Source organism: Ursus maritimus, unplaced genomic scaffold (assembly GCF_017311325.1).
Source record: "Ursus maritimus isolate PB19 unplaced genomic scaffold, ASM1731132v1 scaffold_17, whole genome shotgun sequence".
Lineage (NCBI taxonomy): Eukaryota > Metazoa > Chordata > Mammalia > Carnivora > Ursidae > Ursus > Ursus maritimus.
The window spans coordinates 25,651,243-25,663,692 of record NW_024424119.1 but is presented as its reverse complement, the minus strand read 5'-3'; the positions used below and the strand labels follow the sequence as shown (position 1 = coordinate 25,663,692).

Sequence of the window (12,450 nt, the reverse complement as noted above, 5' to 3'; positions counted from 1 at the left end):
AGCAAAAATGAAAATGGATCTCTCTGTGTACCTGCTTCCTCTCAGGTATACATTATAGAAGTTGCATATATTACTCCTGCCTACATCCCACTGGCCAGAATTCCATCTCAAGTCTATAATTACCTTTCTAAGAAGACTAGGAAATGTTTTTATACACAGAACCATGTGCCTATACCACCCTATTTTGATAATCGTAGCTGTATTATAAGTCTTAAAATCAGAATGTATCAGAATTTGGTTCTTAAAATTATTTTACTTAAAGTCTTACATGATCCATGTAAAGTTTAATATCAGCAAATCAGTTTTTACTAAAATATAGTTTGCGGGGATTTTGGTGGGGGTTGCATGAAATTTATAGGTCAGTTTTGGAAGAGAATTGATATCTTCTAGTCTGCTTAACAGTATATTTCTCTGTTAATTTAAAAAAATGTTTTTTCCTGGTAGTATTTTTAGTTTTTAATTATATAGGTCTTGCATGTGTTTTGTTAAATTAATCCTTAATATTTCATGTTTTTTATGCTATTGTGAATTGTATTTTTTTAATGTCAGTTTTTATCACTAGTACAGTCCTTTTCTTTAAGGGGTTGCCACTGATTAACACTGACCATTCTTTATTCTTTTGGCATTAACCTTGTTCTTCCCATCCTGTTCATTGAAGTAATGTATCAGTGTATCAATGCTAGTGTTGGTTGTTTTCACTGCAGATCAATGCTTCCAGTGCCACCTGCAGTGGGCCCAACTTTCAGCTTTGAATTGGACGTGGAAGATGGAGAAGTAGAAAATTATGAGGTTAGTAGGTGAACTGTTAGTTGGTTTGGGTAGTGTTATATGCATAAGAAGTACTGTTCTGCTCATTTACTCATTAATTAAGCATGCATTTGATAAATCTTTTGTATGTATCACAATACGAATATATCAAAAAAGTGATCAGCACCCTTAGGATATTTCTACATGCACCACACAGCTATGATAACAAGATAGGCTTGGTGCTGTATTTGAAATTCCATACAATTCCCGTGAAAGAATGTAGATGAGAGAACAATGAATTGTGATTGGGTGTTCTGACAAGATTTTGTGGAAGCACGAGTGTTTGAGCTGGTTCCTAAAGGATGGAAAGGCTGCTTCATGCATGAGATTGAGGTAGGGAAGCGCTGGATATTCTTGAGGCACAACATACAGTTGGTGTCTTAAGTGAAAGGGAGAAAATAGAGATTTGATTGAAAAACTCAACTGGCTCTTGTTGAGTATGTGTGCCCTGCTAGAGACATGATTTTGTCTGTTGTGGGAGGAAGGAGCTGCTAAACGTTTTGGTTCTGATGACATCAGCCTCTAAGAGTCAAAACTCTGCTAGTAGCGTGAAGGAATAGATGGGAGTGGTTAGACGTTAGTGGAAGGAAAACTTATTTAATAGGTTGGGCAAGTTATAGAACCGTGCAGTTCTGAGCTATGGGAACTGCAAATATAAGAGTAGACTTTGAGAGACTTTTTTCTTTTTTATTCTTAAAACTCTTATATGGTTTAATTTGAAAGACTTAACACTAGAATCAGCAGGGATTGATTGCTGAATGGTTTGTGGTAGTGTCGGGTGCATAGGGGGCTTGCAAAAGAAGATGCTCTGCAAAAAAGATCGCAGCGGTTCATGAAGAAGGCAGACCGGAAGAAGACAGCAGCTCTCAAGTAGCTTATATTTCGTATATTTATATAATATATATTTTCTGTATTATACATGAGTATATATGACATGCATATATATAATATACATTTTTAAATATCTATTTACATGCAAAATATAAAAATATATATAAATGTATAAAATAATTTATAATTTGAGGTTAGGAATGGGAGGTGCAATTTAGGGGTTGGAAGGCAACTTTGCATTGTTGAATGTGAGTGATGATGTGACTTTTTTCTTAATACTGCTAGTTACCTTTCTCATCCCAGCCTTTCTCAGTCTCTATTTATACAATGTGAAAGAGACAATACAAGGAGACACACACACAATCTTAAAGCACTTTTTTTTTAAACACACGTGGAAGAGATCAGGCCAAATGCTATATTCTTCTGTAGTTTTCAAAATGCTATTTTATCATTCTCCTTCTACATATATAATCACACTGCACTGTCCTTTGGATTCCAGTTCCAGATTTCTAGAGAGCGAACGGGGCTGTAGTAATTTCGTGGTTTTGTTGCTACACTGATGACGTTAGTTTCGTGGAAAGGAGTTGGTTATCCTTTAGGTATTCTGTACTAAAGTCATAAGTCACCTTGCTGAAGAGGACACCTCTTCGTTAAATAGATCATGTACCCATCAATGGAAGAAACAGTGATACCATCCCTGTATAAGAAAAATATTTTGGGACGCCTGGTTGACTCTGTCGGTTAAGCGTCTGCCTTCGGCTCGGGTCATGATCCCAGTGGGATCCTGCATCGGGCTCCTTGCTCAGTGGGGGGCCTGCTTCTCTCTCTGCCTGCTACTACCCCTGCTTGTGTGTTATCTCTCTCCCTCCCTCCCTCCCTCTCTTTCACAAATAAATAAAATCTTGAAAAAATATATTTTTTATTTGGCATTGAAATACCTTTGTGAACTGTACTTTGAGTTAAATATGTTTGATCTTTGGCAGTCATACTTTAATACAATCAAGACTCTTCCTTTTCTGGTTTTGAATCTATCCTTTGCGTTCTTGCCTAAGTGCCTTTATTCCCCTTGTCCTTCTGCCTAAGAACTCCCCCCCCCCCAATTTGGAAACATAACCGTCTTTTAAGACCTGGCTAAAAATACTACCTCTGTGAAAGGCATTTCTAGTCCATTCCCAGATCTAAATGAGTCCCTCCCTCCTTTTTGTTCTTAAAGTTCTTATAAAACCATGCATGTTAATCATGTCCTCACTTTAGTTGTCTTGCTTGCTGGATCATATAAATTCATTGAAGGCTTGATTATCATTATAGCCTCCATCCAGTAAGGGCTTAGTGAACGTACTTTATTGAATATAATTATTATAAGTTATTTTCAATGACCAAAGTGTCCTATGGTATATATAAGAGACGTATAAAAGATTTATATCGGCTGTATCCTAAATTTTATCTGCTAATTGCAATCGATATCAAATTTAACAATTTACTATCTACCATTTTAGAGGGACTTAGGGGCATGCATGGTGAAGGGGGAGCAATTTATTTAGATGACCCAGTTCTCCAAATAAGTGGTACCAAAACAGCATTGTGGTGTCATCATGTTAAGACACAGCTATCATATCATTAATTATTGAGGTTTGGGGAAATTGATTCTGTTTCTCTCATTGTCCATCATCATTTGATTGTTAGCCATTCTCTTAACCCTGTGGCCACCTAAACAAGAGGGGAAAGCAGCATACCAGGGGCTGCCAGATTGTAGGATAAAGCAAATGAGTAATTAGAGCCATTGAAAACTGGGAAAAAGGAGTTACTGCCATAAAATCAATAAGCATAAGAGCATAACTAAAGCAAACCTATCTTAAAATCCACGATTTCTTAGTGATAACTTCAAGAAGTAGGAAATTCACTGGTCTCATGCTGCCTTTTCTATTTAAATTGTGCTACTGAGTACAGTTTGATATGGGACAGTGGTTCAGTATAGTAATATTTCATCTAATAAATTAAGACAGTGATACAATAGGGGCGCCTGGGTGGCTCAGCCATTAAGCGTCTGCCTTCAACTCAGGTCATGATCCCAGGGTCCTGGGATCGAGCCCCACATCGGGCTGCCTGCTCTGCTGGGAGCCTGCTTCTCCCTCTCCCACTCCCCTTGCTTGTGTTCCCTCTCTTGCTGTCTGTCTCTGTCAAATAAATAAATAAAATCTTAAAGAAAAAGAAAGAAAGTGATAGAATATTACCATTTTGCCATCTTTAATGGACCTAAGCAGTGTTCATCAGTGACTGCTGACATAACAGCTAGGCATGATGAGCCTTATGATGGTAATAGTCAAAGCTACCAACTTATAGGAAGTACAGGGGACAAGAAAGTAAAAGTCTCAGGGTAGGTAGGTTCGGTCAGCAAAATTCAGACTGTGGGAATTAGTACAAGCAAGCCATTGACCTGTTTTCTTCAACAGATAAGAGTACAAAAACGTATTAGAGACATACCAAGCAGTGGTAATGTATGGATTTATTTGGATCCTGATTTGAACAAACTTTTTTAAAATTTTATTTATTTGTCGGAGGGAGGGGGAGAGAGACGCAGGCAGAGGGAGAAAAAGGCTCCCCGCTGAGCAAGGAGCCCGACGCAGGACTCGATCCCAGGACCCTGGGATCATGACCTGTGCGAAGGCAGATGCTTAACCAACAGAGCCATCCAGGCGTCCCTGAACAGACTATTTTTAGAAGTGTTTTTGAGGGACGCCTGGGTGGCTCAATCCATTAAGCGTCTGCCTTCGCACAGGTCATGATCCCAGGGTCCTGGGATCGAGTCCTGCATCGGGCTCCTTGCTCAGCGGGGAACCTGCTTCTCCCTCTGCCTGCGGCTTGTGCATGCTCATTCTCTCTTTCTGGCAAATAAATAAAATCCTTAAAAAAATTTAAAGAGAGTTGAAAATTGTCTCCTTTTTCCCTCTCTAGGCCCTGTTAAACCTGGCAGAGCGACTGGGAGAGGCTAAGCCTCGAGGACTGACTAAAGCAGATATTGAACAGCTTCCTTCTTATCGGTTCAATCCTAACAACCACCAGTCAGAACAGACTTTGTAAGTACATTTTTCTGACATCACTCTGAAATTTCCTTTTCTACCTTTATAAAAGAAAAGCTTGAGTGTCAAAGATAACTTGATAAATGTAAGTAGTCTCTATTGTATACTCCAGCCCTGTGCTGTTTGGTAAGGTAGCCACTAGTCATATGGGGCTGTTTAAATTAATTAAATAAAAAGTTAAGTTTCCTTATTGCACTCACTAATGATGCTGTGACGGAAGATGTAGAACATTTCTATCTGAGAAAGTTCTGTTCGACAGTCCTGTTCTAGATTTTTAGGTTGCCTAGAAATTTTATGGTTTCTTAGAATATTTTATATAAGATTAAAGAGTCTCATTGAGGTTTTTACCTAAACATTCTGCTTATTATAATATCTTTAATAACAAGTTTACGGAGCTATAATTCACATGTAAAGTGTACAATTCAGTGGTTTTTAGTATATTCATAGAGTTTTCCAACCATCTTCAAATTCAAATGTACACCATTTCTTCACCTCAAAGAGAAAAAAGCAGCCATGTCCTATTTTTCCCCAACCCGATCTATTCCAGCATAGACTCCCACTATTTTACTTCTTTTTTAAATCTCTGTAGATTTGCCTGTCCCGGACATTTCACATTAATGAAATCATACAGTATATGCGCTTTTATGTATGGCTTCTTTAACTTAGCTTAATGTTTTCAAGGTCCATCATGTTGCTCGTATCAGTACTTCTTCGTTCCTTTTTATGACCAGATAATATCCCGTTGGATGGATACACCAAATGTTGTTTATCCCTGCCTAGTTGATGGACATTTGGCTTGTTTCCATGTTTTGACTAGTATTAATAATACTGCCGTGAACATTTCTGTACAGAATTTTTCTGTGGATATATGTTTTCATTTTTCTTGGCTATCTAATAGACCATATGGTAGCTTTGTTTAACCTTTTTTTTTTTTTTTAAGTTTTTATTTATTCATTTATTTAAATAGTCTCTATACCCAACGTGGGGCTCGAACTTACACCCCTGAGATCAAGAGTCACATGCTCTTCTGACTGAGCCAGCCAGGTGCCCCAACTTTGTTTAACCTTTTGAGAGCTGCTAGTTTTTTCCAAAGTGGATACACCATTTTACATCCCCACCAGCAATATGTGAAGTTTCTCCACATCTCTCCAGTGGTTATTATTATTCTCTTTTGATTCTAGCTGTCCTAATGGGAGTGAGGTGGTATCTTGTTAAGGTTTTATCTCCATTTCCAAGATGACAAATGATGTTGAGCAATTTACTGTACTTACTGGCCGGCCACCTATGTATTTCTCCAAAGAAGTTTGGAGAAATGTCTGTTAATATCCTTTGTCCATTTTTAAATTGGGCTTTTTGTTATTGAGTTGTAGAGGTTATTTATGTGTTATACATACAAGTTCCCTTATGAGATATGATTTTCAAAAATATCTCCCGTTTTGTAAGTTGTCTTTGCACTTTGTTAATGGTGTTTTTTGAAGCACAGTTTTTTGTTTTTGTTTTTTTTTTTAATGTTCAGCTTACCTAATTTTTTTGTTTCTTGTGCTTTTGGTGTCATTTCTGCTAAACCATTGCTTATTCCAGTATCATGAAGATTTACCCCTATGTTTTCTTCTAGGAGTTTAATAGTTTTAGCTCTTACTTTAGGCCTTTGTTCCATTTTTCAGTTAATTTTTGCATATCATGTGAGGTAGGGATCCAACTTCATTCTTTTGCATATGGATGTCTGATTGTTTCAACACCATTTGTCGAATATTATAGTGTCTTCAGTATTAAGACTAGCTTGGATGTTTAACCAGAAGTTTTCTTGATGATCTCTCAGTAAAGCAAAGCCCTCTAAATGTCTTAATATCATTATTTTTTCAGGGTATTGATAGATTATTTTGTCTTAAAATTTAAATGACAGTTTGAAAAGTGAGATGGTAAATGGTTTTTCTAGGCTTCATTAGTCATAACAAATAGAAAACCACTTGAATTTATGGTTAAGTGATTTTTTTTGCTTTTTTTTTAGGTGTGTAGTATGCATGTGTGATTTTGAGTCAAGGCAGCTACTTAGAGTTTTACCCTGTAACCACGAGTTCCATGCCAAGTGTGTCGACAAATGGCTTAAGGTAAAGTGGATGGCATCTGTGAAGAGAATAACATTTGAGTTTTCTCCTTTATTGACCATAGTCTTATGTAAAATAGGTCCATTGTTTGGTGGAGGATGGGTAAGGAGACAAAATTTTCAATGACTTCTGCAAATGAAAAGGCCAGTAAAAATTAACTAGAGTCATCAATGTGGGAGTGATTGCGCAAAACTTGAAAATGGGTTATCTGTACTTGATCATCAGTATATCCTTTCTAGTGTTACATAGGGACAAGGCCTGAACTTCCTGGGCCAGTTTCCTGTAAGAGTTTAGAAGGGGACCTCACTGGACCTCCTTTGTCAGAGATTTACATGAGAAATGAACCACTAGTGCTTTTATTTAATTCTTATCATTTTCTCTTTTGTAGATAAGAAAAACCCAAAGCACACAAATTTTGTATTTTATAATAGTAGAATAAAAATATGATGCAGTAAAATAATTTAAAAATAGTCAACTTTATCATCAACTAAACTTCATTTAGTTGATCTGAATGATCTTAAAAATGATAATACCTCTGGGTTACTTAGGGCCACAATTTGATGAGGAAGACAAATGAGTTAAAAGAGAATCAGTCCTCTGTGTGAGCACCGAGTAAGGGTGCCCAGTATTTAGCTCAAGCCACATCCTGAAGGCAGAGAGTCTTAACTTTTTAGAAGAAGAATGTATTATATATACACAGCCCTGCTGTGTAGGAACAGAGACTGATCAGAAAACAGCAGATTGCATATGGCCGATAGCGAGAGTGGCAAGAGACGAGATCTTCAAAGATATGGCCAGTGACTGGCTTATTGTGAAGTCATGATGCTTGTGAGGGAGTGTGACTTGATCCTGGAAATGATGTGGAAGGCTATGACTGAGGTTGTGCTTTAGAAAGATGACTGACCACCGTTAGGAGAATGGGAAAGGAGAGAGGTTTCTGAGAGACTTTGAGATGGGATGATGATGTTCTGGGCTAGACAGAGAAGGAATATTGGCAATTGGATGAAAAGAGGAGGACTGATTGGAGAGTTATTATAATGTACAGATGGGAGTATTTCATGAATAACGTGTTTTAGAAAGTAGGAGAGCAGGTGATAGTTTTGTGGCTTTGGCAACTGAGAAGATGGTGGTACCATTTGTTGAGAGGGCGTTTTAAGCTAGTTATTGTCTGAACTGGTGATAGGTAATTTTGCCTATATGTTGAAACGGACCTATTAAAAATAAAAGCACTCATCGGCTGCTAAGTATTTTGAGTTTGTGGTGTATTTTTTTAAAAGAGAGATTTAATGATTGCTTTGTACCTTTTTAAAGGAATAAAGAATAAAAACTGTATGGGAAGTAAAAATAGCTTGTTGCTTTTAACATGTTACATTGTATAAATCACAGTTCAGACAAGTTTTCTCTTTTGTGTTTTAGGCAAATCGTACTTGCCCAATCTGCCGAGCTGATGCTTCAGAAGTGCATCGGGATTCAGAATGACCAACCTAAGAGCACAAATTTAGTTCGGGTGTTCCTCATCACATGTATATACGGACTATCCATTGAACTTAATCTGTGTGGCTTCCAGCCCTCCCTTTACCAAAAGGGTCAATGGACCTTTCTTTGCACTGTGTGACTTAATCAACTATAAAAGCTTACAATTAGTCTTCACAATTATGGGATTGTTATACTAACCGTGTGATTGGAACTCCAAAGACTTTTTCTTTAGCTTAATTTTGTGTGTGCACTAACATTCCCTGGTTTTTGTGTGATCATTCCGAGTGTTGCTGCAAGATTACAGTGGACGTGATCTTTTAGCATGTGCTTTTATAAAAAGTGGTAGCTCCAGATGATATAGCAATCTACCTTATATAGAGCCTTCAGAAACTGTGAGTGGAAATGAATGCAGCGTATGACTGTTGGTGATAAATGTATCTGTGTGTGAGAGAGAGTGTGCGCAACTACTTGTGTGAGGGCATGGTAGCTAACGTGTGTATGAGATCCTATATACCAGCATGTACCAAGAATGTGTGTGTAGTTTTAATTATGCTGCAATGTATAATCTGGTGTGTTATTTAAACAGCACTAGTACTGTACACTGGTTTTTTCCCTTGTGTTTGCTGTTGCACACTGATTGCTAAGGGTGCATCAATGATAAGCATTGAATACTCCATCCCTTCCCTCCCAGTGAATGGAATGAGAAAAGCCTTCTTCCTTTGCTTCAGGCAGCTGTCACCTTCTCTTCGTTGGTGGTCCCAAGTGGGTCACTTAAGAAAAAAAGTGTAACAGATTTCTCACTCCATGAACCTGATTTTTTGATTCTGTTGTGAAAAAGAAATTTTTTAAATCTCCAACTTGCTGTTTCCAAAAAGAAGGTGCAATATCATACATCATCAGTTAGCAATATTAGCATTTCAATCAGTGATTTGAATGTTGATACTTTGTTTTTTTCCTTTACATTTCCAGTAAGCTTCTTACAGGAAGTACCTGTGATTTTTTTTTTCTTAATGTTTAGGTTTGTAGTCTATCTGAAGATATTTGAGTAATATATTTCTAAGAATATCGCTGGTCCCATGAAGTCTCACCTCCTTTACTTCCACCAGAACAAAATCTATTAGCTAATTCAGCTTGACTTCTGATACGTTCTTTGTTAAGCTCTCATAGGCAACTAAATTGTTTTAAGAAACTATATTTCTGTTTGTATCGATTCACCTGCCAACCTCCAATTCTGAACGTTGTCTAGTTCTTCCCTCCGTGAATGTGCTTCTCATGGAAACCCTGATTTCCAGGATGGATCAAGTGCTGTGACAGCTCGAATTCTTAGACCTGATGTGCTTTGATGTTTTATTGCTTTTTTAAAAAATTTTTGTTTGAATGAGAAAAATTTAATATAACAGGTCCAGAATACTTGCAGTATAAACGAAGATTTGATTTTGTATAAAAATAATGCTGTCAAACAGGAATTGACCTTCATTTAGTCGCTCTGAAATAATACATAGCTGTGGGTTTATAGGTCCACTGAGCATCATTTAGATCGTTTAAAGTCATTTTTCCAGCAGTGTTTTGATTCCTCCCTCATTCTTTTGTTGTCTTCAGCATTGTCTGCCTCTTCCTGCAGTTGAGGTCATTGCTTTGTTTGCGGTAGCGCGAGCTGCGTAATCCCAGTCAGGACTGTGATGACTTGCTGCCAGCCTCACTCAGCTTTCAGTTGGCTCTGTTTTCTACTCAGACAGTGTTAACTACTTGTTACTGCCATGCTACTTGCCTTCCCTTGAAGTCTCTATAAGCTCATCCCAGCTTAGAGTTCAGTAAAGTCAATTCTCACAGAAGCACAATTTTGCCCTTTTCCAGACACTGTTGCCTCTATCTAGTCAGACAAATAGGATTTTGCACACTTTCTGTTCGCCCCTGTATTTGTCAGTGCATCAGAAATACATCTCAACAGTGCTGAAGTGCACATGTTACTTTACAATCATTAGGACGTTCCCCACCTGTTCCTGATGAATAAGAAGAGTGTTGAAGACCAAAATTATTGGCGTAATAATCAGCTACATTACGAATCACGTATAGTTTGATCTTTATTTTTTTTAATCATAGAAAATCATGTTTAAAATGGCAAAAGCCCATCTTATACATAGACTCTTTTATATAGCTGCAAAAAATTTATATCTGTACAGATCTAACATAACACTACTACACTCAGTATTCATTTTATTGAAGCATGCAAGTAAAGCACTTTTTCTAATTTATATAGATACCTAATAAGGCACATTGTACTAATGACTAGGAAAAGTAGCTCTTCCCTCCCTTGGACGATGAATTCTTGTCATAATATCCCTTTTCCAGCAAATTTTTGAGAGGCAGTTGGCAATTTAGGAGGCAGCAGGGTCTATTTTGGTAAAATCCTGAAGTAATGTTGCACTCTTGTGGCTGATCTCTCTTGGGGAATGTCTTTCTTTGCATGGGGCCCTTAGAGATGTGTACAGATTTGCTTATTAAGTGGTTAGTGCGTATTAGGAGCATACATGCATGTGGTCTGAACCAGCTCAGACTAGCCACAGTGAGCAGCTTCATGGCTAGCAAAAGAAAGAACAGTTGATTCGTGCCCAGCTGTTGTCACCTTGAGCGATGCACCAGATAGCAGGCAGATGTTGGTTTGTTGCCTTCTTCCTCTTTTCTCCTAAAACAATATTGGCTTTACCATCTTAACTCTGCTGTGGGGTTTCATTTTGTGTTATTTTGCATGAATTATCATCTTTGAATTTTTTAGTGCCCCCTCCCCCCAAATAGAACAAAACAAAAAAGTCAAGGCCTCCAGGTATCAAGATCTCATTAGGATTTTCTGTCCTGAATTTTTTTGAGCAAAATCTGGAAAATGTGAAAGCATATTTAGATTTTATACACTCTCTGAAATGTGATTTATTAAGATTCTTAAATTTGGTCCTCTTATAGTATTTTGAATGAGATCTACCAACTCAAAGAGAATATTTTTCACAGATATCTTTAGGCCTTCATTAGAAAGCTATTTTCCCCCCTGTTGGTACATTTGGTTACCTCATTTTGCTGTTTGTTTCAGATTATGAAAGCTTACAGGGGTGTTTTTTGGAATCATTTGCTGAGTCATTTCCTCAAATCATATCCCATTGTATCAGTTAACATATAGTTTTAAATGTACGTATTATAAATATCTGTAACCAAATCATTTGAAGGCTTGATAAATTTTTAACAAAGTTTGTACATTTTTTATGAAAGTTACTAGTAATGCTTTACTAAGTAGTGCAATGAATTTTTATTTTTAATCCCTGTGCCCAATTTTGGAGTTGAGAGGGTTGTTGGTAATAAATGTATGATGTACACTTAAAACCTTTGTTGTGTTTCGTGTTACTGTGTTAGGGAAGGAGTAAGGTTGTGTGTCCTTGAAGCGGGAGGGTTGTAGGGGGATTGCGGCAGGAGGATGGAGCTGTTGAGCTACCTGTGGCTAGATTTAATTTTTAGACTATAATACATTTGTGTAAACATCTTAGAAACATGAAAACAACTAGCATCGTAGCATGTGGAACAGAATTATTAATTATCCTTTCAAAACCCAAGAAGATAGCTGAATAAGCTTATTGAACAGTAGGGCCACATACTAGGTAACTAGATATCTTTCTATACATGCGAACCATAAGATGCAGGAAATAAGATGACAGTAGATAACTGAGCAAATTTGTCTCCATTAGCTACAGTTTACGTCCAACTTACTGTCAACATAATAGGGAAGAGGAGCCTCTGTTAGTCACTTTCCATACATGTTTGTGTAATCCCTTTCCTTTGACCAAAAAGGAGTAAAAGACATCTACTTATATGTACATGCTGACTGTGTTACTCGAGAAGGAAAGTTAGAAACAAAACAAAAAGTGGAGGCTGAAGAATAGATTCCACCCCTCTTACCTCTCTTGGGGCCTGAGGGGAGAGGATGCCCTCTGACTGGCTCCAGCACTTCGCTGTTAGAAGCATTCAGTATACTGACCAAGTCCTGATTGTTTTTTCATTTTTCCAGCATATTAGAAAGAATGCTTGTGTTGGACTTTGAATACCTCCAGAAACCCAAAACTTGTGCTGTCTTACGGCAGAGGCACTCAGTACACACCTGTGCGTGCTCTCGTGCC

General features: G+C 37.6%; 1 protein-coding gene across 8 annotated transcripts in view; it reads left to right on the top strand.

Moving 5' to 3' along the window:
* RNF38 (ring finger protein 38) overlaps positions 1-11,662 on the top strand; it is a 130,285-nt gene extending 118,623 nt beyond the window's left edge. For all 8 annotated transcript variants that reach the window (XM_040631608.1, XM_040631604.1, XM_040631603.1 and 5 more), the window contains 4 exons: positions 705-789; positions 4,591-4,712; positions 6,724-6,823; positions 8,237-11,662. In XM_040631608.1, coding sequence (XP_040487542.1) covers positions 705-789; positions 4,591-4,712; positions 6,724-6,823; positions 8,237-8,299 — 370 coding nt within the window. In that variant the 3' untranslated portion in view covers positions 8,300-11,662. The remainder of the gene's footprint in view (positions 1-704; positions 790-4,590; positions 4,713-6,723; positions 6,824-8,236) is intronic.
* Positions 11,663-12,450: the final 788 nt, after the last annotated feature.